Below are 24782 nucleotides of genomic sequence, written 5' to 3'. Positions count from 1 at the left end.
AGCTCTCCCTCCTGAATCCCTTCAATGATAGATACCAGTGATTTTCTTTCTACTGAATAGAGATGGTTTTCACTTCTTGTATTCTATACATGCTAGAGTCTGCATGAGCTAGGAACAAAAACCTTATAATCACTGAGGTAGGTCTTAAAATGAACATATTCTAGGGGAAGTTAGTATTTGAGAAATTCATTCACTTGCTCTCACATCAGCCTTTGGTTTGACAGGCCAGAAGTCTGAAATCAAGCAGGGTTGGTCCCTCCTGGAGGCTCTGAGGGAGCCGAGGTCACTCCATGCATCTCTCCTAGCTTCTGATGGCCCCTCATAAACCTTAGGGCTCCTTGATTTGCAAAACCCTCTGCCTCTGTCTTCACATGACTTTCTCCTTGTGTGATTCAAATCTCCCCCTCTCCTATAAGGACAACAGTCATTGGATTTGGGGCCCATACTAAATCCAGGATGATCTTATCCTGAGATCCTTAAATCTGCAAAGACTCTATCTGCAAGTATGCTCTCATCCACACGTACAACAGGTTAGGACCTGGGCATACTTCTGGGGGACACTATTAAACCCACCACAGATGATCAAAACGTCTGCCAAGTCAGCAGTAAGTTGCTGGCCAATTCCTAAGAAATACAGATAGAAGCTGTTGCTAAGTACTAAGTTTCTGGTAAGAAAAAATAAACTTGGAGACCATACCAATTTTAATCGCTCATCTTTATTGATAAAATAGGTTCCTAGTAGTACATATTCTCAGACATAAATTTTAAGGTTCTGCTTAAAAAAAAAAAGTATGGGCTAGAACACTTGCTATATAATAACATAAATGTCTTTAAACACCAAGTTCTTAAAATAATATCCAAGTAAGAAGACCAAGAATAAATTAACTCAACTTATCTGTTTACAAAAATAATTATTTATCAAGTAATGTTTTATAATAGAGCTGCCCCAATGAATTGCCTCAGACTTACTCTCAATTGTGTAGCTTATTTCAATTCTGACTTGGGATAAAAACTCTATGAATGAATGTGGCATCAAACTAAAGGATACTTTCCCCAAAACCAACAGAAAAGTTGAAAAATAAAAACTGTCACTTGTTTACCAAATAACAATTAAGGCCTCTGAATGAGAAAAGAAATCTATTTAATGTTTGGGCCATTAGCCCTTTTCTATTCAATCAGTCCCATCAACCCCACTTCCCCCAAACTTAAGATAAAAAATTCCGAAGCGAAAAGTAGTTTTGAATTTTACCAATATATGAAATTATACATAAAAGTTACCATGTAAATATTACTTTAACAAATTATATACTCCAAAGTAGAATTTTCTACTGTGCTATTTTTAATATATATTTAATGTGAGTACAGTATATTTAATAATCATATTTGACACTCTTACCTTTTCTTCTATAATCACGACAAAACATGAAAAATTTAGATTTCAACTGATGTTAAAGCACATTTCTATTTCTAGCAGCTTTTAAAAATTTATATACTGGATATATATTCTGTAAAAAATAAAACAAATACTTATAAATCCAGATTTCCCCCTCACCACCCCCTAGCCCTTTGACTGAAAGGTTACAAGAAACATCTTGTAGGTTATGAGAACCAGATGGAACTTAAGAATAGATCTAGAAAAAAATTTTTTTTAAATTTTAACTTACTGTTTCTATATGTCTTAAGCGTAATTACTTAAGGAAAAGAAAAAGGTTTTGAGGCAGAGGAATTCCCAATTTACTTTGAAATTACCATACTTATCTTGCTATATCAAACATTTCAACTGTTAGCTAAATGAACTACGTAATATCCTTAAAGATCAAACAGAGAAGAGAAAAATCTCATCTCCATTACTGATTTAGAACCAAAACTTATTCTTTCAAAGAAGTAGTTTAACCTACTAAATATGTCTCTTATAAGCTCTTCTTTCTTAGAAAGTAGTATTCCTTCTCTTTCATTCCTGAAATATTTCATATACTTAAGCAAATCATGGACAACTGTTAGTATTAATTAGGATAAATTAGCTAAAATTAAATTACCTCTTTTATTTATGGTGCATATAAAACATTCCTAAGTCTTTCAAACTGAACTTTCTTTGACAAAAATTTAAATTAATGAGAAGGTAGATAGGCAATCATTAAAGCTGAAGTCTCATGGTACATAAGCTACTTGCTAACTTTCACCATACAGGGAGGATATAATTTAGTATGACGATTTTCCATTCACAATACTGTGGCAAAATTTGTATTTTAAAATTGGGATGTTTCTATTAATTCCCAGACACTTGTTGGGCATATTCATGTTTATCCAAGTGTCAACCAGAAAGCCAGCAGCACTGCTGAAAGCTCTTGATACATTCAGCAGTCACTGTGAAAATCTTTAACTTGTTCACCAATTAACAAAGGCTTAGTTTCTATTTTTCAATTATAGTTTGGAATAACGTCTATGACCATTAACTATGCATTTTCTTGTTGCTGTCTTTTAAAAATGTCATTGCCAGTGCACTGTACATATTATAAAAAATAAAACAAAGGGCAGCTTGAGATGGATTTTTCTGTTAATTCATTCACAGACTTAAAAGCTCTTCAGCTCTTCCTCAGACTCAGGTCACTATTGGTCACTAATGCTGATAAAGATGTACTTTCCGACACATCATCTTTTCTAAGATTCAAAAATGATTCTCGAGTTATTTGAAGGATCTCTCTCAAGCCTTTATTTTCTTGCTATAAGAAAGCACAAAAACATAGAAGCAGTCACCGAGGTGGCTACAAGAGTACAAACATATCTTAAGAAAAGCCAAACATATGAAGGTATGATAAATAAAAAGCAAGTACTGTAATTGGCAGAAATGTATTCAATGATATATGCAGCTGAAGTTGACAACTTGAACCCACGGAACACTTTTTTAAAGAGGTAGGAATCATGTATTCAATGTCTTCCACCACTGAAAAGCCTTTTTATTTATGCAGCTGTAACTGTAGACAGAACCTCAGAAACAGCCCTATTTTATAATCACAGTATAGAAAATCACAGTAAGAAAATGACACCTAGATTTATATTTGTGTAAACTCAGAAAGTCTGAATAATACCGTGGGGCTAAAAGCTCTCAGTACTTTAGTAATTTGATTATTTCCATGATAGCATGGAATGCAGGGCAAGGCCTGGTTTGCTTCCCTCACTGGAATTTAACAGCAGCAGGGCTGGCTGAATAGATTGTGATATTTCTTAGAAGGAAAGTTAAGTGACCAAATCTAGCACTGGTAAACAACTTTGCCTTTGCCCTTTCCTTCTAGATTAGTTACTGCAAGAAATTTTTAGACATTTACAAATAACTCATAATTTATTCTCTACTGCTTTGTCTTTTGGTCTTACTTTCTAAGTGTCAATGGTATAAATAAAGCAGAGATCAGCAAACTATGGCCTGGCTTGAGTGAGGCCTGTTATTGTAAATTAAACTTTACTGGAACACAGTTGAGTCCAATCTTATTTTTTGTGTGTATAGCTGCTTTTTCATTACAATGCCAGAGGTGAGTAGCTACAACAGAGACTGCCTGTTTGCAAAGCTTAAAAGATTTACTATCTGGCCTTTTACTGAAAAAGTTTGCTTACCTTTGTTATAAAGAATGAGAGAACTTTGTACACTTAGAGAAATCATTTTTGGCCCTCTATAACCAATTTCTCCACCATGATTTCAAAAGAAAGGTTTTAAAAGTATAAAGGTCTACTCTACTGATTTCAGTCATTCAACAATGACTTGTGCTTTTGCTACCACAAAATAAAGGACAGATGCGATAAAAGCTTTTATATTCCCCAGAAAAATACAAGTGGCCAAAGAATATGATTTGTGGACTGAAAACATTTCTCCCTGCATCACTGTGACCTCTAATAAAATAAAGATATTTAAAAAAATTACTAAGCTGAAGAAGTATATTCACCTAATAACAGAAGAGACACAGGATAAAAAAAAAAATCAATTTTCTCAATTACTGGTGTAAGTTTACTATTGATCCTAGACTCTTGCATTACTATATAAATGGTCTTGCATTATACACCCATATAACCAGTATCCAGATTAGGAAAAAGAACATTACTAGTATCCCAGAAAGTGTGTGTGTATATATATACATATACATACATATATTATTTTTTTAAGATTTTTTTGGGACCATTTTTAAGGTCTTTATTGAATTTGTTACAATATTGCTTCTGGTTTTTTTTATGTTTTGGTTCTTTTGGCCACGAGGCATGTGGGATCTTAGCTCCCTGACCAGGGATCAAACCCGCACCCCCTGCATGGAAGGTGAAGTCTTAACCACTGGACCGCCAGGGAAGTCCCCAGAAAGTATATATTTTAAAGTGGGATATATTTTCTGGCATAAATCTTTGTATGGACAGTTTTCACCTACATGTGTAATTTAAAACTTACCTCAAGTTGAAATATTCGTTCCTGTTCCCTGCAACCCTGTTGCTCATCGATTTCAATGGCTTTCCTCATTACTGCTGCCATTTCAGTTATCTGGTCAACGTGTGCTTGTAATTCCTGAAAAAAAAGAGATGGAAGTTGTGAATCAGTGAAATACTTTTTAAAAATTTTTGGATCCTCCCCTTTTTATAAAATCTGCATTGCCACTTAATATGAATGTAATATCTTTGCATTGCCATTTAACATAAATGTAATATATCAAACATATTTACAAGAAAGTTGACTGACCATGAATGTGCTTTTGAAGTCAGATTTCTGTTAGGACTAGGATTAAGGATAAGCAGCACAGTATATCTAAACCCATAAACAGGAAAAATACTCATTTCACATTCCTCTCACCACAAATGATCAGCAACTTTTTCTTTTCTGCACCTACATACCCCATTGACCAAAGTAATGGGAAAGATAAGCATTCAATCTCTTTTCCTCACTGAAGTCTTCATGATTTAAAAATATTTTCTGTATTTTCCATGCCTAAAAATTCATCTCAATTCAGTCCAGAACCTCTTCTAGATTATAATCCTCATTGAGAGCAGGAACTGTACATTGCTTATATTTGCCTACTATTTAATGTTAGGTACATAATAGATAATAAGTATTGAGTAAAATGAACAGAGTTCTTCTTTAAAGTATTGAATATTAACTGGCCTTCGCAAACTGTTCAAAATATAATTTTAGTATAAAATAGACATCCACATTTGTTTGGCACAGCAAGTAGCATAAATTTCTTCCAATCTCATTCTCGTATTCTTTTTTGCATACCTATGATGAGCCAGGCACTGTGCTAGGTGACAGGAATATGAAGCCTGTTAAGAAATGTTCCCTGATTTCAAGGAGCTTACAGTCAATGAAACAGACAGACAAAAGGTTTATAATCAACAAACATGAGAATAATACTTTTTTAAATGAACAAGTTCTACAGACGATTGTTCACTAGCAATTGAGGGTCATTTTATTATACTAAGGACAAAACTTAAATATAAAAGTTAATAGCTCCCCAAATAAACACTGTCTCTTAAATAGTTGTATATACTCTGTAAAAAGTATTTGAACAAGACCCCCCAAAACCTACAAAACTAGTAAACTATGGAAGGAATATAATAGAGAATAGGAATATCTTTAGCAAACCACACATTTAATATCTTCTTAACCAACAAAAATACAGATCCTTATATTATTTTAACACAATCTATAAAAAGCTGGAAGATATCAAAAGATAGAAGAAGTCAAAATAAAAGATTACGCTGTCCACTATGGCACTATTTAAATTTAAATTACTTGAAGTCAAATACAATTTTAAGAAATTAACAGTTCAGCCCCTCAGGTCGCACTAGTCACACATCAAGTACTTAATAGCCACATGTGGCTGGTGGCTTCCATACTGAACAGCATAAAGAACATTTCCATCACTGCAGAAAGTTCTATTGGACAGCTCTGGATTAGATTATGATAGCAAGAATGATATCAAGACAAACATCTGTCGTATTCTGTAGCAGTTTAAAAAAAATGATTACAATCCCTCCCACTGTAAAGGGAGCCTAATGTTTAAACGCAAGTTAAGTATAGATAACTGCAGCAGCAAACTGAATAAGGGTAACGAGTAAAAATTTTGAATACCAACAGCTTTCTCAGTTTATGATTTGGTGTCTTATGGCACTGACCTAGGTTAAACGACTACAAGGAAGCAGATAATTACTTGCCTTTAAAACGAAAGAAGACAAGAAACTACTAATTTTTTCAGGACAGTCTGTTTTAATACAATCATCGTAAGAAAAAAACCCCAATACTTCAAACAGAAGTGTATTTTTATAGGTCTGGTTCCTGGGTGGTTCACTTATTACAATAAAATCTTCAGGGAAGTGTCATGGATCTCTTAATAGGCACAAGAAGGCAAGACCTGTGCTTTCAAAACTGTCTTAAAGGCAAGAAGTGCTAGCAACATAAACCTTGCACTGTCTTGAAATGCCTTTCCAGAAAAAAAAGGCAGTTAAAACACAATAGACACAATAGAGAGGGTATACTGCTATACTTAGTAACACCTAAACAAAGGCAATTTTACTGTGAACTCAAACTAAAGGACTATAACTATCGAAAATCTGAATTAAAACAGTTCAATAGTTTGAACAAAATTTTTAGAAAATCAGATTAAAATTATTACCAAGAAAACATCTTTGATGTCCAGCAAGAGGATGACCGTTTGAAACTTACTAAAATTTTGCATCTATAGCTAACAAGAACAATAACATGAAAGGCTGGCCCAAAGAACCTTTAAAGCCTGCAATTATCTAACAGGCTATGTATAATACAATACACAGAGAATTGATGACAGACTTAAAGTTTCTACACTGAATACTTTTGCAAGGCTATGAAAAGCACAGCGTTTTTAAAAGCAATTTCATTTATTTGCTGATTTAATTTGGGAGGAGAATTCAATGTAAAAGAACTTTTTAAATGGACCCCCCTTCCAGCCACACCCCAAAAGCTGACTGTTTTATTTAGTGTACATTCTGATTTGCTTCCAAGTGCCTCCTCTGCAGTCCATGTTGAGGTGCTTCAAGGATGTGTCGAGATGCATCAAGGAAGAATCCTTCGCAGTTGTTACGATGCACCATGTCAATCTGTAGTACAGAGTCATTATAATGTTAATACGGATATTATCCGTAATTTAAAAACTGAATGAGTGTTAGTTCATGCGTGTTAGCCAACTGTTTGAAATGTTTGTTTTTTTAAGATTTCCAAAAAGGTAGCAGTTCAAAAATAATGTAAAAATGAGTATTTGAATGAAAATGAGTTCTCCTCAAACTTTTTATTGGTTTTTAAATGTGTGCTCAAAAACTTCCAGGTGAGGACAAAATTCTATGTTACACTAGTCTCAAAAGGTTCTCTTACTCCAAAATGCTGTTACGTGTAACTTTGTTTATTAGCCCTAAATGTGTTATAAAATTACTTTTGTGCTTAGCCATATCAGAGCACTGGTACCTAAACATATCTTGGAAGCTCATATTTATCATACAAGTTTCTCTGCTCACCCACTTCTGCTTGTTGACCCCAATAATTAATTCAAGGCTAGATTTAGATGGATTTGCTACCTTTCCTTGCCACTTTCCCAGATTCTCCTCATGAGGACTAACCTTGCTTCCTCTAGTATTCCAGTAATAATTCAGATCTCTATTTTAGGATTCATCACATCCTACCTTATATTAGATAATCATGTTTGTGTCTGTATCTCCCAATACACTGAAAGCTTCTATGGTAGAGTAATAAACTTATTCATTCATCTTATTATTAATAATAACTAAGCCAGTGCAAGTGTTAATAAATATCTGTTTGAATCAAAGTGTCTCCTTTTTGTTAATAAATATCTGTTTGAATCAAAGTGTCTCCTTTTTGGGAAAAATCAAAATCACAAACATTAATATGTATTAGTTAGAATTAATAACAAGTAACTGAACTGTCATTTCATGGAAGGCAAGAATCAGCACTTAGATGAAGAATTCAATTGACATAATTGAAAAAGGATGATTTACAGCTATCTTAAGAAATGTTTAACTTTGCTAATTAATAAAACAGCTGTGATGAGTGGTAAAATCTAACGTGTTTTAGAAAACATTTGCTTCTGACATAGGTGCTACCACAAGAGACTAGCTAGCGTCAGTACCTTATTCTTAAGCACTAGTTTGCCAGAGCGTTCTCTTTAGATCTTAAAAAACCTAAGTTGTTAAACATAAGGGCCTTTTGGAATGTCTCAAGATTATACTTATCTTACCAATAATTTTAAGTCAGTTCATATTTGTACCTTAAGAAAACCTCTTAAATTATATATTTAAAATTAAACTTTTTATAATGATCTCATTAACAATAGATACAGTTTATAGTCAAAAGATTGCCATTTAACTATCCAAGGTTTCTTTTTGGATAGGAGATGAATAACATAATCAGATAATATTAAAGCCACATTTATTTTTACTGTTTTACTATTTGACACAAGAGCTGTCGATTACTAACTTCCTTAATATGTAGAGTTGAATTTACATATTAAAGCAATTCACTAGGTATTTAATTTTGATAGAATTAATAATTTTAAAATACCTACAAGCACCAAGATGGAAGAAATATAACATTTTAAGGAATCTAAAAAGTGTTTCAATAATCAAGAAAGATAAAAATGTTATATGAATATTTCTTAAATAATATTAGTTATAACTAATAGTTAGTTCACCATTATCCAATACAGATAATGGCCTAGTAGTCACAATCTATTCTAATATTTTTATTTCACACCAGCAGTTAAAAATCAGTTTAAAATAAAACATAAACGGAAAAGGACTATTCTACCTGTTTTCAAAACAGGTGCTAGTAAACACAGGGATCAGAATGAGTATGATGAACAGCAGGAAAAACACTAATTTCTATTAGTTCAGCTCTGTCTCTAGAAATGATATTAAGTGATATGTGATGGAGGAGGGGGTGGGGAGGCAATGTATTTTATATATACATAAATCTACACATATATTTGACATATATATGTCTTCTCCCCCCCACCATGGCACTACCATTAATAATCAGGAGTATCTACAGTCTGGATGAATTAACCTCATTCAGAAAATAGTCTTAAGAAAAACAAATCTACCTGTAGCTGTTTTCAGATTTTTAAAAAAGTTTTAAGCATTTAATTTTCGTTTTTGCAAGAGATATCAATACACAAATTAAAAGAAGTATTTCTTACAAGCAGATAACCTTATAAAAATAATTTTGAATTGAACAGACTTACCTTTATTTCCCAAATAAAGTTTATTTTTTAATATATATTAAAGCTACTAGGGAAGAATGGGAGTTAGGAGAGTAAATCAAACAGAAAATGACACATAACATGAAAAAAATAAGAAGAAAATGTCAAAAAGAGAAGTATGCAATATCATGTAAGATTCCTATGATTTTTTTAAAAATCTGAACACAAGTTACCCAATTGTCCTCCTTTTCTATTTCAAATTATATTTACAGAAAGGATTACCTTGGTGTGCTGCTCTTTTAACTTCGCTATTATCCCTGGGTCATCTTTTTTGCTAGCCATTAGCAATCTAAACATTTGCTCTCGATACTTGCTCATTATAAGTTCCAGGGCGGACTGATGTTCTTCCAGGGATGTACGTAATTCTATCAAAAACAACAGTATATTTTATTCAAACTTGAGTTCAGGGTGTACAAAGTATTCTCTTCCACATTAATCAAAAAAGCAATTTATAAAGGGGGTATTTTAAAAAGAAAATATGAGGTACAAAAATCTAGCCACATAGAAATAAAGGATACTGGGGCTTCCCTGGTGGCGCAGTGGTTCAGAGTCCGCCTGCCAATGCAGGGGACACGGGTTTGTGCCCCGGTCCGGGAAGATCCCACATGCCGCGGAGCAGCCATGGCTGCTGAGCCTATGCGTCCAGAGCCTGTGCTCCGCAACGGGAGAGGCCACAACAGTGAGAGGCCCGCGTACAGCAAAAAAAAAAAAAAAAGAAATGATACCAAATGGAGTCCTTTATTAGTTCTCAAAATGACCATTTTAAACTCATTTTTTGAGAAATCATTTTAACAAATATTTACTGAACAGGGATTAAGTATCAGATCATGCTCTATATTAGGAATACCAAAAGGCCATAAAGCTCAGAGTCTAGTGGAGAAAACAAAACATAAATAATTAAAATACAATGTGGTAAGTGTAGAGTGGAGCTCTATCCAAATACATACAGAAAGTCTGTGAGGAAAAATTGGTGAAAGCTTCACAGAAGTATAGTATTGAGATCAACTTGCATTCCTTGAAATGAAAAATAAACGACAGGGCATTCTAAGCAGGGAGGCATGAAACTCGATGGTGTGTTTGGGAAATCATTCAGGGTGACAAGAGCAAAGATTTCACGGAGAAGAGAAGTATGGGAAGAATACAAAAAAGAAGGCTTGGAGTCGACTTTGAAGGACGATGGATAAGAAAATAGTACACAGCGAAGGTTCTCAAGCAAAAGAATAACATAATCAGATATAGTTTTGAAAAATCAATCTGATGCCTGTGTTGAAGATGGACTGGAGGGAAAAGACACTGAAATCAGGGAGACCAATGAGGACAGTTCAGGCAAGAGACTATGAACACCTAAGTTGTGGGCCAAAGTGGTGGGACTGCCGAGAATGAAACTGAGTTATTTCATAGGTAATGACAATGGTGCAAACTGGATACTGAGGGTGAGAGTCTAAGATCCAAGTAAGGTAGACATTCATATGTAGGACAGGATAAAGAGCAATAAATATCCTCTCTATCTGGGGAGCTACCTTGATCACACGCCTCTTAATCACCACATCAAAGCCTTTTCCCCTCAGCTGTCTGTGGTTCTGGTTCTGCATGGGCTCCAACTAACTTCACATGGGAGCAATCTGACTTCAGGCTTCTGCCTGGCTTCCAGCTAGCACCGTGCACCTCTGTCTTCCACGTTTGAGTCACATAGCACAAACGAAATTGCCTTTCATAACTAAGCTAAAAAAGTTTTATTACTTAGTACTGAGAGTACTGGCTGACACAAGGGAGAAGATGTAGAGTGTCAGGTCCATTAAAAATATGCTATCTTAATCCTCATCCAAATCTGAGAAGAGGATATTATCCATTCCATCATCTGGATGGAGAAACTGAGACTCTGCAAAGGATAAAATATTTCTCCAATTTAATAAAATTCAACTGTAAAAAGAGTGACGTGTGACCCAGCAGAAACAAAAAATAGATGTGTGATAGCAGCAAGAATGGAGAAGAAATGAAGATGGAGTGAGTCAGGAAATGTGTAGGTATGGTTGCTAGTCCGTGGGTGCCTCAACATTCCTTGTTGTTTCCTTCCACATTCCTGAAATAGTGCCTTCACTGCCTTTTCCTCAAAGTCCCAGCTAAGCATGCTGTTTCCTAGTGGAACCCTAAATAATACAGCAGCCGTGTGGTTGACAGGGTCTTGGAGCTCGGTCATGGTGTCAGGTGGGAGAGCTGAGTTCAGCTGGGAGAGCTGAGTTCAGGACATTGGACCACCAGAGACCTCCCAGCCGCACGTAATATCAATTGGTGAGAGCTCTCCCAGAGATCTCCAATCTCAACGCTAAGACCCAGCTCCACCCAACAGCCAGCAAGCTCCAGTGCTGCACGCCCCATGCCAAACGACTACCAAGACAGGAACACAACCCCACCCATTAGCAGAGAGGCTGCCTAAAATCATACTAAGTTCACAGACATCCCAAAACACACCACCGGATGTGGCCCTGCCCACCAGAAAGATAAGATCCAGCCCCACCCACCAGAACACAGGAACCAGTCCCCTCCACCAGGAAGCCTACACAACCACTGAACCAACCTCACCCACAGGGGGCAGACACCAGAAACAATGGGAACTACAAACCTGCAGCCTGCGAAAAGGAGACCCCAAAGTTAAACAAATTGAGAAGACAGAGAAATATGCAGCAGAAGAAGGAGCAAGGTAAAAACCCACCAGACCTAACAAATGAAGAGGAAATAGGCAGTCTACCTGAAAAAGAATTCAGAGTTTTGATAGCAAACATGATCCAAAATCTTGGAAACAGAATGGAGAAAATACAAGAAACGTTTAACAAGGACTAGAAGAACTAAAGAGCAAACAAACAATGATGAACAACACAATAAATGAAATTAAAAATTCTCTAGAAGGAATCAATAGCAGAATAACTGAGACAGGAGAACGGATAAGTGACCTGGAAAATAAAATAGTGGAAATAACTACTGCAGAGCAGAATAAAGAAAAAAGAATGAAAAGAATTGAGGACAATCTCAGAGACCTCTGGGACAACATTAAATGCACCAACATTCGAATTATAGGGGTCCCAGAAGAAGAAGAGAAAAAGAAAGGGTCTGAGAAAAGATTTGAAGAGACTATAGCTGAAAACTTTCCTAACATAGGAAAGGAAATAGTCAATCAAGACCAGGAAGTGCAGAGAGTCCCATACAGGATAAATCCAAGAAGAAACACGCCAAGACACATATCAATCAAACTATCAAAAATTAAATACAAAGAAACAATATTAAAAGCAACAAGGGAAAAGCAACAAATAACATACAAGGGAATCCCTATAAGGTTAACAGCTGATCCTTCAGCAGAAACCCTGCAAGCCAGAAGGGAGTGGTAGGACATATTTAAACTGATGAAAGGGAAAAACCTACAACCAAGATTACTCTACCCAGCAAGGATCTCATTCAGATTTGAAGGAGAACTTAAAACCTTTACAGACAAGCAAAAGCTAAGAGAATTCAGCACCACCAAACCAGCTTTACAACAAATGCTAAAGGAACTTCTCTAGGCAGGAAACACAAGAGAAGGAAAAGACCTCCAATAACAAACCCAAAACATTTAAGAAAATGGGAATAGGAACATAATACCGATAATTACCTTAAATGTAAATGGATTAAATGCTCCAACCAAAAGACATACACTGGCTGAATGTATACAAAAACAAGACCCATATATATGCTGTCTACAAGAGACCCACTTCAGACCTAGGGACACATACAGACTGAAAGTGAGGGGATGGAAAAAGATATTCCATGCAAATGGAAATCAAAAGAAAGCTGGAGTAGCAATTCTCATAAGAGACAAAATAGACTTTAAAATAAAGACTATTACAAGAAACAAAGAAGGACACCACATAATGATCAAGGGATCAGTCAAAGAAGAAGATGTAACAACTGTAAATATTTATGCACCCAACATAGGAGCACCTCAACACATCAGGCAAATGCTAACAGCCATAAAAGGGGAAATCGACAGTAACACAATAATAGTAGGGGACTTTAACACCCCACTTTCACCAATGGACAGATCATCCAAAATGAAAATAAATAAGGAAACACAAGCTTTAAATGACACATTAAACAAGATGGACTTAATTGATATTTATAGGAGATTCCATCCAAAAACAACAGAATACATGTTCTTCTCAAGTGCTCATGGAACATTCTCCAGTACAGACCATATCTAGGGTCACAAATGAAGCCTTGGTAAATTTAAGAAAACTGAAATCATATCAAGTATCTTTTCTGACCATAACACTATGAGACTACATATTGATTACAGGAAAAAAACTGTAAAAAATACAAACACATGGGGGCCAAACAATACACTATAAATAACCAAGAGTTCCCTAAAGAAATCAAAGAGGAAATTAAAAATTACCTAGAAACAAATGACAATGAAAATATGATGACCAAAAACCTATGGGATGCAGCAAAACCAGTTCTAAGAGGGAAGTTTGCAGCAATACAATCCTACCTCAAGAAACAAGAAAAAATCTCAAATAAACAACTTAACCTTACAACAAAAGCAATTAGAGAAAGAAGAAGAAGAAAACCCCCAAAAGTTAGCAGAAGGAAAGAAATCATACGGATCATATCAGAAATATATGAAAAAGAAATGAAGGAAACAATAGCGAGATCAATACAACTAAAAGCTGGTTCGTAAAGAAGATAAATAAAATTGATAAACCATTAGCCAGACTCATCAAGAAAAAAAGGGAGAGGACTCAAATCAACAAAATTAGAAATGAAAACGGAGAAGTAACAACTGACACTGCAGAAATACAAAGGATCATGAGAGATTACTATGAGCAACTCTATGCCAATAAAATGGACAACCTGGAAGAAATGGACAAATTCTTAAAAAAGCACAACCTTCCGAGACTGAACCAGGAAGAAATAGAAAATATAAACAGACAGATCACAAGCACTGAAATTGAAACTCTGATTAAAAATCTTCCAACAAACAAAAGCCCAGGACCAGATGGCTTCAGAGGCAAATTCTATCCAACATTTAGAGAAGAGCTAACACCTATCCTTCTCAAACTCTTCCAAAATATAGCAGAGGGAGGAACATTCCTAAACTCATTCTACGAGGCCAGCATCACCCTAATACCAAAACCAGACAAAGATGTCACAAAAAAAGAAAACTATAGGCCAATATCACTGATGAACATAGATGCAAAAGTCCTCAACAAATACTAGCAAACAGAATCCAACAGCATATTAAAAGGATCATACACCATGATCAAGTGGGGTTTATCCCAGGAATGTAAGGATTCTTCAATATACTCAAATCAATGTGATATACATTAACAAACTGAAGGAGAAAAACCATACGATGATCTCAATAGATGCAGAAAAAGCTTTGGCAAAATTCAACACCCATTTATGAAAAAAATTCTCCAGAAAGTAGGCATAGAGGGAACTTTCCTCAACATAATAAAGGCCATATATGACAACCCCACAGCCAATATCGTTCTCAGTGGTGAAAACTGAAACCATTTCCACTAAGATCAGGAACAAGACAAGGTTGCTCACTCTCACCACTATTATTCAACATAGTTTTGCAAGTTTTAGCCACAGCAATCAGACAAGAAAAAGGAATCCAAATCAGAAAAGAAGTAAAACAGTCACGGTTTGCAGATGACATGATATTATACAGAGAGAATCCTAAAGATGCTACCAGAAAACTACTAGAGCTAATCAATGAATGTGATAAAGTAGCAGGATACAAAATTAATGCACAGAAATCTCTTACATTCCTATACACTAATGATGAAAAATCTGAAACAGAAATTAAGGAAACACTCCCATTCACCATTGCAACAAAAAGAATAAAATACCTAGGACTAAACCTACCTAAGGAGACAAAAGACCTGTATGCAGAAAACTATAAGACACTGATGAAAGAAATTAAAGACGATACAAACAGATGGAAAGATATACCATGTTCCTGTATTGGAAGAATCAACATTGTGAAAATGACCGTACTACCCAAAGCTATCTACAGATTCAAAGCAATCCCTACCAAACTACCAAAGGCATTTTTCACAGAACTAGAACAAAAAATTTCACAATTTGTATGGAAACACAAAAGACCCCAAATAGCCAAAGCAATCTTGAGAAAGAAAAATGGAGCTGGAGGAATCAGGCTCCCAGACTTCAGACTATACTACAAAGCTACAGTAATGAAGACAGTATGGTACTGGCACAAAAACAGAAATATAGATCAATGGAACAGGATAGAAAGCCAAGAGGTAAACCCATGCACATATGGTCACCTTATCTTTGATAAAGGAGGCAAGAATATATAATGGAGAAAAGACAGTCTCTTCAATAAGTGGTGCTGGGATTACTGGACAGCTACATGTAAAAGAACGAAATTAAAACACTCCCTAACACCATATACCAAAATAAACTCAAAATGGATTAAAGACCTAAATTTAAGGCCAGACACTATAAAACTCTTAGTGGAAAACATAGGCTGAACACTCTATGACATAAATCACAGCAAGATCCTTTTTGACCTACCTCCTAGAGAAATGGAAATAAAAACAAAAATAAACAAATGGGACCTAATGAAACTTCAAAGCTTTTGCACAGCGAAGGAAACCATAAACAAGATGAAAAGACAACCCTCAGAATAGGAGAAAATATTTGCAAATGAAGCAACTGACAAAGGATTAATCTCCAAAATGTACAAGCAGTTCACGCAGCTCAATATTAAAAAAATAAACAACCCAATCCAAAAATGGGCAGAACACCTAAATAGGCATTTCTCCAAAGAAGATATACAGATTGCCAACAAACACATGAAAGGATGCTATCACCTCACACCGGTCAGAATGGCCATCATCAAAAAATCTACAAACAATAAATGCTGGAGAGGGTTTGGAGAAAAGGAACCCTCTTGCACTGTTGGTGGGAATGTAAATTGATACAGCCACTATGGAGAACAATATGGAGGTTCCTTAAAAAACTAAAAATAGAACTACCATATGACCCAGCAATCCCACTACTAGGCACATACCAAGAGAAAACCATAATTCAAAAAGACACATGCACCCCAGTGTTCATTGCAGCACTGTTTACAATAGCCAGACAATGGAAGCAGCCTAGATGTCCATCAACAGAGGAATGGATAAAGAAGATGTGGCACATATATATAATGCAATATTACTCAGCCATAAAAAGAAACGATACTGAGCTATTTGTAGTGAGGTGGATGGACCTAGAGTCTGTCATACAGAGTGAAGTAAGTCAGAAAGAGAAAAACAAATACCGTATTCTAGCAGATATGTATGGAATCTAAAAAAAAAAAAAAAAAAATGGTTCCAACTAACCTAGGGGCAGGACAGGAATAAAGACGCAGACGTAGAGGATGGACTTGAGGACATGGGGAGGGGGAAGGGTAAACTGGGATGAAGTGAGAGAGTGGCAATGACATATATACACTACCAAATGCAAAATAGATAGCTAGTAGGAAGCAGCTGCATAGCAGAGGGAGATGAGCCCAGTGCTTTGTGACCACCTAGAGGGGTGGGATAGGGAGGGTGGGAGTGAGATGCAAGAGGGAGGGGATATGTGGTTATACGTATATGTATAGCTGATTCACTGTTATACAGCAGAAACTAACACAACATTGCAAAGCAATTTTACTCCAATGAAGATGTTCTAAAAAAAGAGCAATAACTACGATTTAGGCATAATGGACTAGAAATGTCACAAAGTAACTTTAACTGGCTATTTTCCCATTTTATTTAATTTATTTATTTATTGACCATGCCACACAGCTTGTGGAATCTTAGTTCCCCAAGCAGGTACTGAACCCGGGCCCGTGGCAGTGAAAGTGCAGAGTCATAACTGCTGGACCACCAGGGAATTCCCTTTTTTCCCATTTTAAAAAATAGTAATTGGTCCCAAGTTGATAGTACAGTTGCAGATTAAAGTTCTCTTTTGATTTGCTATACACAGTGATAATATAGCTTGCCTTTGTTCTCTTGTTGCAATTCTCTGATTTGTCTGTTTTCTTGCTGGATACCCATAACTAATGTGGACCGTGGCCGATGTCTTGCAACTTCATTAAGTTCTTGAATTTCTTCTTGATACTAATGAAAAGATTTTTATTAAAATGAAAGAGAAAATATTTGAAAATATGTATCTGATACACACACACACACACACACACACACACACACACACACACATATGTATATTTGATAAAGAACCCTTACAACTCAACTCAATACAACTCAATAAAAGGAAAAATAACTCAATTTAAAAATGGGCAAACAAGTAAGTTCTGAGGATGTAATGTACATCATGGTGTCTAGAGTTAACAATATTGTATTATATACTTGCAAGTTGCCAAGAGAACACATCTTAAATGTATACACACACACACACACACACACACACACACACACACACGAACGGTAATTATGTGAGGGGATGGAGGTATTAACTAACCTCATTGTGGTAGGTAATCTTTTCACAAAATATACATATATCAATATATATTGAACACCTTAAAGTTACACAATGTTGTATGTCAAGTATATCTCAGTAAAGCTGGAAAAAAATGGGTAAAGGATTTGAAGAGACATTTCTCTAAAGAAAATACACAAATGGCCAATAAACACATGAAAGATGCTTAACATCATTAGTCATTCAGGAAATACAATTCAGTGTAACAAGGAGATACCACTTCACAACGACTAGGATGAGCTTAATCAAAAAGCAAGTAATAACAAGTGCTGGAGAGGATGTGGAGAAATCACTCTCATATACTGTTCATGGGAATGTAAAATGATGTGCCTGCTCTGAAAACAGTCAGGCAGATGCTCTAAAAGTTAAATATAGATTTTTAAGACCCATCCATTCTAATTGAACTAGGTATATACCCAAGAAAATTGAAAACATATGTCCACATAGAAACTTACAAACAAGTATTCATAGCAGTATTATACATAATGGCCAAAAAATAGAAACAATCCAAATGTCCATCAACCAATGAACAGATAAACACAATGTGCTGTATCCTTACAATGAATATTATTTAGCAATAAAAAGGAATCAAGTACTGATACATGCTACAACATCGATGAAACCTGAAAACATTACGTTAAAAAAAGTCACAAAAAGCCACATATTGTATGATTCCATTCATATGAAATGTCTAAAATAGGCAAATCCATAGAGACAGACAGATTTGTAGTTTCCAGCGGCCAGGGAAAGGGAGACCTAGGGAGTAGCTACTAATGGATATGGGCTTTTGGGGTAATGGAGTGTTCTCAAACTAGATAGTAATTATGGTTGCACAGCATGTGAATATACTAAAATCCAATGACCTGCACTCTTCAAAAGGGTAAACTTTATGGTATGGTTCTTAACTCTGGTTGTCAACCCTCCTTTTTTACAACTCAATACCAGATATATATGTTCACTGGAATGCATGAATCAAGGTAGACAAGGATGTATGTAATGTGCTTAGGGCAACAGAGTTGCAAAACAAAATAAGTAAACTTCCTTCACTATTTTCAGCAGCTTTGTTAAAAGCAGTAACCCTGGGTTGCTTCCTTTTACAAAAGGGGTGATGCATTTCTAGAGAGTAAGCTATGAATATATATTTTCCTCCAGTGATTTCCATCATAATATCAGAGATTTTATAATTCTCTTAGAGTCGAAACTCTTTATCAAAAGAGGGCTTAAAATAGTAGCTCACTGTAAAGTTCTTATATACAACAGTAAGGATAACAAGAAGTGAAGTCCTTTTTATTTCTTCTTTAACTGGCAGCATTAAATGAAAAATAAGGTAGCAAGTACAAATGCAGTAACTGCAAAAGGTGGAAACCAGATATGGCTTTGCATCATTTTCAAAAACTATTTTATTGTTAAATAGTGTCACCTAAATACTCCTATAAAGAAAAATATTTCTACATTATAAAAATAGGAGACAGAGCAAAATATGTGTCAATTATATAGTGAAAGATATTACCTGGTCTTTGTCAAATGTATCTAGACCTAAAAAATTCATGTATTTTCCAAACTCAAATGTGCATCACTGTCAGAAAAGTAATCAAGTCTATATGTTTTAGAATATATACATATATACCTGCCAGTTGAACTTGACAAAATTACATTTCAATCTAAAGTAAACTGAAACACACAAGTCAAGCTACTTTTAAATTTTAGAGAACATTAAAAAATAATAAAATACTAATTAAGCAGAAGTTTACAATTCAAGCAACACATAAATATCAATGACTGCTTTTTTAAAATGGAATCAGCAAGGAAAAACATCAAACCTGCTTCATAGCTTCTACTCGCTTGTTGAGAGCTGTGGTTTGCTCAATCAGAGATTCTGCTGCATCGTCGTGATCTCTCAGTCTTTCAACAAGGGCTTTAGCATCAGCAAGTGCCTTCTCAATTGTGCAACTCATTTCTAAAGGAAAATGTATAATTAAAAATGAAAATCAAGATTCAAAACAAAGCTGGCATAGCATCTTATTTTAGTTTCACGTTAACACAGATATGCTTAAGCTACATTTGTTACTGGATTGCTCACTGTCTCGGAAGAAAAAACATCTAAGAACATCTGTGGTTTTGATTCTGTTAAGGTAGAACAAACTCAAAAGGGAATTTACAATATTCAAAAAATACAATGCGTATAAATATATATAATTATATAATTACATATGTATATATATACACACACACACGTGTGTGTGTGCGATCATACATGTATGATTTGCAGACATAATCAGAATGTATTTAAAACACCCTGAATTTATAGTGGGGAAAAAAAGTACACAGCCAATGGATATATTTTATGTTATACAGAAATTGTGCTTTCATAAGGGCAAACCCTATCAAGTCATTTGTCATTTGTGAAAAAGGTCACTTTATTAGTCTTTATTCTGCAGTCAATGACTGTCAGGTCTCTGACCATAGACCCTTCCTAGCCTCTGCTTGGTCAGGTGACCTGAGACACCATTCACAAATGCACACTACTGACCAGCCAAAGTGGCCTCTATGTGTCATGCTATGCTCAAGTGTCAACCTCCTTCTGGAGGAACTTTGGCTTCTTATATAAAATTGCATTATAATCCTAACTCTTGCACTTTCCTTAGTGAATGGCAAAGAAAGTTTTAACTTAGAACAACACTGGCCATTGTGGGAAACTTCTGAGGTGTTAAAATCAATAATTAATATGCATAAAAGGAGCTCAAAAAATTAGGAGGCAAAACATGAAGCAGCCAACAGTTATTGTAGTTTCTTCAACTGGCATGCTGAGACCTCAAAACAAAATTTTAATCTTAAAATAATGTCTTTCAAAATCTTTAACCTTCTAAAACTTATCATTCTTGAATTTTTCTCTTTCTACTAAGTGTCACCTTACTTTCTATATAAGCTACCCTTTCTTCAAGATTTTCTCAAAAAATAAAATTACACTGTAAAATTACTAGGCCAGAAGCCAGGTCTATAGATATTAAATTAAAACTCAGGTATAGAACCAAGTTAAGGGCTATAATGAAGGATTTTCATCAAGTTTAGGAAGACAGAAATTTGCTACAGAATGTAGGACAGTTAGATGCTACTGTACTGGACTATAGTTCAGTTAATTATTAGCCCGTCAGACAGAAAAATGCATTAAGTACAAAAGAGATTTAAATAACCCAACTGTGTAACATTTTAAAAGAAGGAAAGAAAACACATCAGGCCATTTTAGCAGGCTTTCATTTAAGGTTATATAGCAAAGATTCAAAATTGTAAACTAAATAAAGATGAAAAAACGTTCAAACAGTATTCTTGGTTGTACCCAACAGCTGAAGCAAAGGGTATACTGTCCTGTTATTATAAACAGGTTTAAAGCTGAATAAAAAGATTTAATCAAAATAAATTAAAATGTAAAACTGCCAATCTAGAAAATATTCATGACTAGACATTTCCAGAGAGCTTTAAGAATTAAGCTGGAAACTAATACAATTTCTGTCTCTCTAGATAAAACAACCAAAAGATTTGTCCTCTAATATCTAGGAGATTTAGATAAGTGTACTTCAAAATACAAGCAAAAGGGCAATTAAAGGAACCAATGGCTTGTACTGGCTAAAACACAAAAGGACAGCCATTCAAAATCTATCTAAGATGCTGCTCCAAGAGAGACATTAGTCTCCAATAATGCCTTGCCCTTCCTCTAAACTTCCAAGGGGAATAATCTAAAATTATAGATAGGGGCTTCCCTGGTGGCGCAGTGGTTGAGAGTCCGCCTGCCGATGCAGGGGACACGGGTTCGTGCCCCGGTCCGGGAAGATCCCACATGCCGCGGAGCGGCTGGGCCCGTGAGCCATGGCCGCTGAGCCTGCGCGTCCAGAGCCTGTGCTCCGCAACGGGAGAGGCCACAACAATGAGAGGCCCGCATACCGCAAAAAAAAATAATAAAAAAATAAAATTATAGATAGGTAATAGTATGGCTTTCCTATTTATGTGGGAGTTACTATATCTCTATATCTCCTATCAATCCCACTACTATAGAACAGCAGATTCTTCAGAGTAAAATTTTAAAGTTATTTGTGGGGAAAAAAAAATTAAAAAGAGAAAAAAATATTTGTCTTATAGTAAAAATAACTGGTTGTAATAGATGGTGAAAGAAATAAAAAAAACAAAGTCTAGAGAAAGTTATAAAAGATCTTAGGGAAGTAAAGTTTATCTTGATTTAATAGAACAAGTATGAGGAACCTCTGACAGTCCTAGGTTCCAACCTAGGATATTGTTAAATGATACTGGTGGGACTACTATGAGAAGAATACCTCTTTATGCTTTGTAACAACATGACATCTACAAACAATAGATAGGATGCGTTTCCAAATAAAATGCACTAAAGTTCCTATATATGATCAGATGATAGGTGATCTAGACATGAGAATACCTATACTGTGTGTAATTCAATAAGTTGCCCTCTCCCCAAAAGCCATGCTCCCAGAATTCTCTGGGCGAAGGAATCTACAGAGCCCTGAAACTAGATGGAATCTTTCCAGATAATCATAAATCTTTCTTTTTGAAATACGAAAAAGTTGGGACTTCCCTGGTGGTCCAGTGGTTATGACTCCATGCTCCCAATGCAGGGGGCCCAGGTTCAATCCCTGGTCAGGGAACTAGATCCCACAATGCCACAACTGAATATCCCGCATGCTGCAACAAAGACCCTGTGTGCTGCAACAAAGACCCTGCATAGCCAAATAAATAATAAATAAATAAGTATTTAAAAAAAAGGAATATGAAAAAGTTAAGCTGTGTTCTGGGGATATCAACTTGACAACATGGCACCAAAGACCCACTGCCTATTAAATCCTATGCTTTGATTCAGTAGCTAAGGCTCACCCTCCTTGCCTCAGAGCAATCACAGATCTCAACTAAATTAGTCAAAGCACCTTCAGAGTTTATACTAGGTCTTTATACCTAATGTTCCCATATGTAGTAAATCCCAACTGCTAAATGAAAGCACCCTAAATCATCTACTAGTGGAATAATTATGAAATGTTACTTTCTCCGCTTCATATTACCATCTTCTGGTACAAAACTCTTACTCCAACAATCATACCTACTGGAAGAAAATCTCGTGACTGTGTTCCCAAGATTCACGGAGTGTCCAAGCCCAAAGCAAGGACTTTGAACTCTCTAGCACCAAATCCCGACTTTACTGTTTGTTAATGGGTTTTACATCAAACATGAAAAGTGACGTGCATCAGGCTTGATACATAACAGGCACTTCAGTCATGCTGATAAAATTCAATTTCTTACCAGAAGCCAAATTGATCAAATGACTTAACTGTGGCCTTCTAAGATAGAGCAACTCGTTAAAATGAAAGAGTAAATACATACACTAGTAGCTGAGTTGTTTTTGGAATAATTCACTTTTTTAAATGCTGCAAGGAAGTTCCTCAGATATCCTTTAAAAAACAACAAATACATTAACTACTTGATGGCTTGATGCTACCTAAAATAATAAGGTAGAGATGCACAGTAAAAAAAAAAAGATTCTAAAGCTAGTATCGTATATTACAGATACTATCGAACTACTTTAAAGTACATAGTTATAAAAACATTACTTTTACTAAAAGTCCTATGCAAGGGTTTCACGTAAAACAATAAAATCATAAGAAATCCATGGAGAAGTCAAAGATTCCATCACAGACACACAAAATCTGGCCTTCCAAATTCCAGAAAGAAACATGGGATGATCAGGTTATAAAATCCATGAGTATAAGAGCTGACATAATCAGGATGGCTACCTGATAGTACCAGACAAAACCCTGAATGAACACTAACTCATTCCAGTAGAAAAAGATTAGCCACAATATTAAACACTGATGGGAAAATTGCTTGGATGGCAGAGGATATGGTCCAGTACACACCTTATTTGTAAATAAATGTATCCGGAAAAACTGTAAAGGTGAAGCGAGGACTAAAACCATTCCTAAAGGACGTTTTGAACATCTCCAAGTGGATTTTATAGGGTTGCCTCTCTCTATGGTTTAGGACTACATAACATTCCTAAATATATGAGCAATATATTAATAATAGCATATTTATTTTTGTTACGTATGGATTTTAAAAGTCCCCTACTGAAAAGCCATAATACTCACAATGGTTAATATACTATTATATTTTGTGTCCTTCCAAGAATATTCTAACTTGTCAATCAGGTAAAATAGAAACATTTAACTGGATCAGTTATTCATGAATTTAAATTATGCAACACTTTGCCTCTTTCTCAGAAATCTTTCTGCTTGTATCATTCTCAGTCCTCAGCAAACCCAAAACAGGATAAATCCAAGAAGGTCCAAGCTCAGACACATCATAATCAAATTTCTGAAAATGAAAGACAAAGAAAAATCCTGAAAGCAGCCAGAGAAAAATAACATATTACTTACAGACAACCAACATTTTGAATGACTATAGATTTTTCATCAGAAATCAGGAAGGCTGGGGCTTCCCTGGTGGCGCAGTGGTTGAGAATCTGCCTGCTAATGCAGGGGACATGGGTTCGAGCCCTGGTCTGGGAGGATCCCGCATGCCACGGAGCAACTAGGCCCGTGAGCCACAACTACTGAGCCTGTGCGTCTGGAGCCTGTGCTCCGCAACAAAAGAGGCCACGATAGTGAGAGGCCCGCGCACCGTGATGAAGAGTGGCCCCCACTTGCCACAACTAGAGAAAGCCCTCGCACAGAAATGAAGACCCAACACAGCAAAAATAAATTAATTAATTAATAAACTCCTACCCCCAACATCTAAAAAAAAAAAAAGAAATCAGGAAGGCCAGTTAAAAGTGCTAAAGGATGGAACGCTCAACCCATAATTCTATATCCAGTGAAAATACCCTTCATATATGAAGGTAAAATAAAAATCATTCTCAGATGAAGAAGAAGAGAATCCACTTCTAGTAGATTTGTTCTAAAGGAAATTCTT

General features: G+C 35.6%; 1 protein-coding gene across 4 annotated transcripts in view; it reads right to left on the bottom strand.

Moving 5' to 3' along the window:
- Positions 1-713: 713 nt before the first annotated feature.
- The window catches only part of FGFR1OP2 (FGFR1 oncogene partner 2), a 32760-nt gene continuing 8691 nt past the window's right edge, over positions 714-24782 (bottom strand). For 2 of the 4 annotated variants that reach the window (XM_082851154.1, XM_082851155.1), the window contains exons 2-7: positions 19622-19758; positions 17305-17422; positions 9492-9634; positions 6985-7098; positions 4424-4537; positions 714-2720 (exon numbers count right to left, since the gene is read on the bottom strand). In XM_082851154.1, coding sequence (XP_082707280.1) covers positions 2583-2720; positions 4424-4537; positions 6985-7098; positions 9492-9634; positions 17305-17422; positions 19622-19756 — 762 coding nt within the window. In that variant the 5' untranslated portion in view covers positions 19757-19758 and the 3' untranslated portion in view covers positions 714-2582. Of the gene's footprint in view, positions 2721-4423; positions 4538-6984; positions 7099-9491; positions 9635-17304; positions 17423-19621; positions 19759-23195; positions 23869-24782 lie in introns of those variants that run through there. The other 2 variants (XM_082851156.1, XM_082851157.1) reach the window with 2 other exon arrangements.

This window comes from Leucopleurus acutus (assembly GCF_964270905.1).
Source record: "Leucopleurus acutus genome assembly, chromosome: 11".
In the NCBI taxonomy this organism is placed as follows: Eukaryota; Metazoa; Chordata; class Mammalia; order Artiodactyla; family Delphinidae; genus Leucopleurus; species Leucopleurus acutus.
Note: the sequence above shows the minus strand (reverse complement) of the source record. Positions and strands in the feature narration are given on the sequence as shown.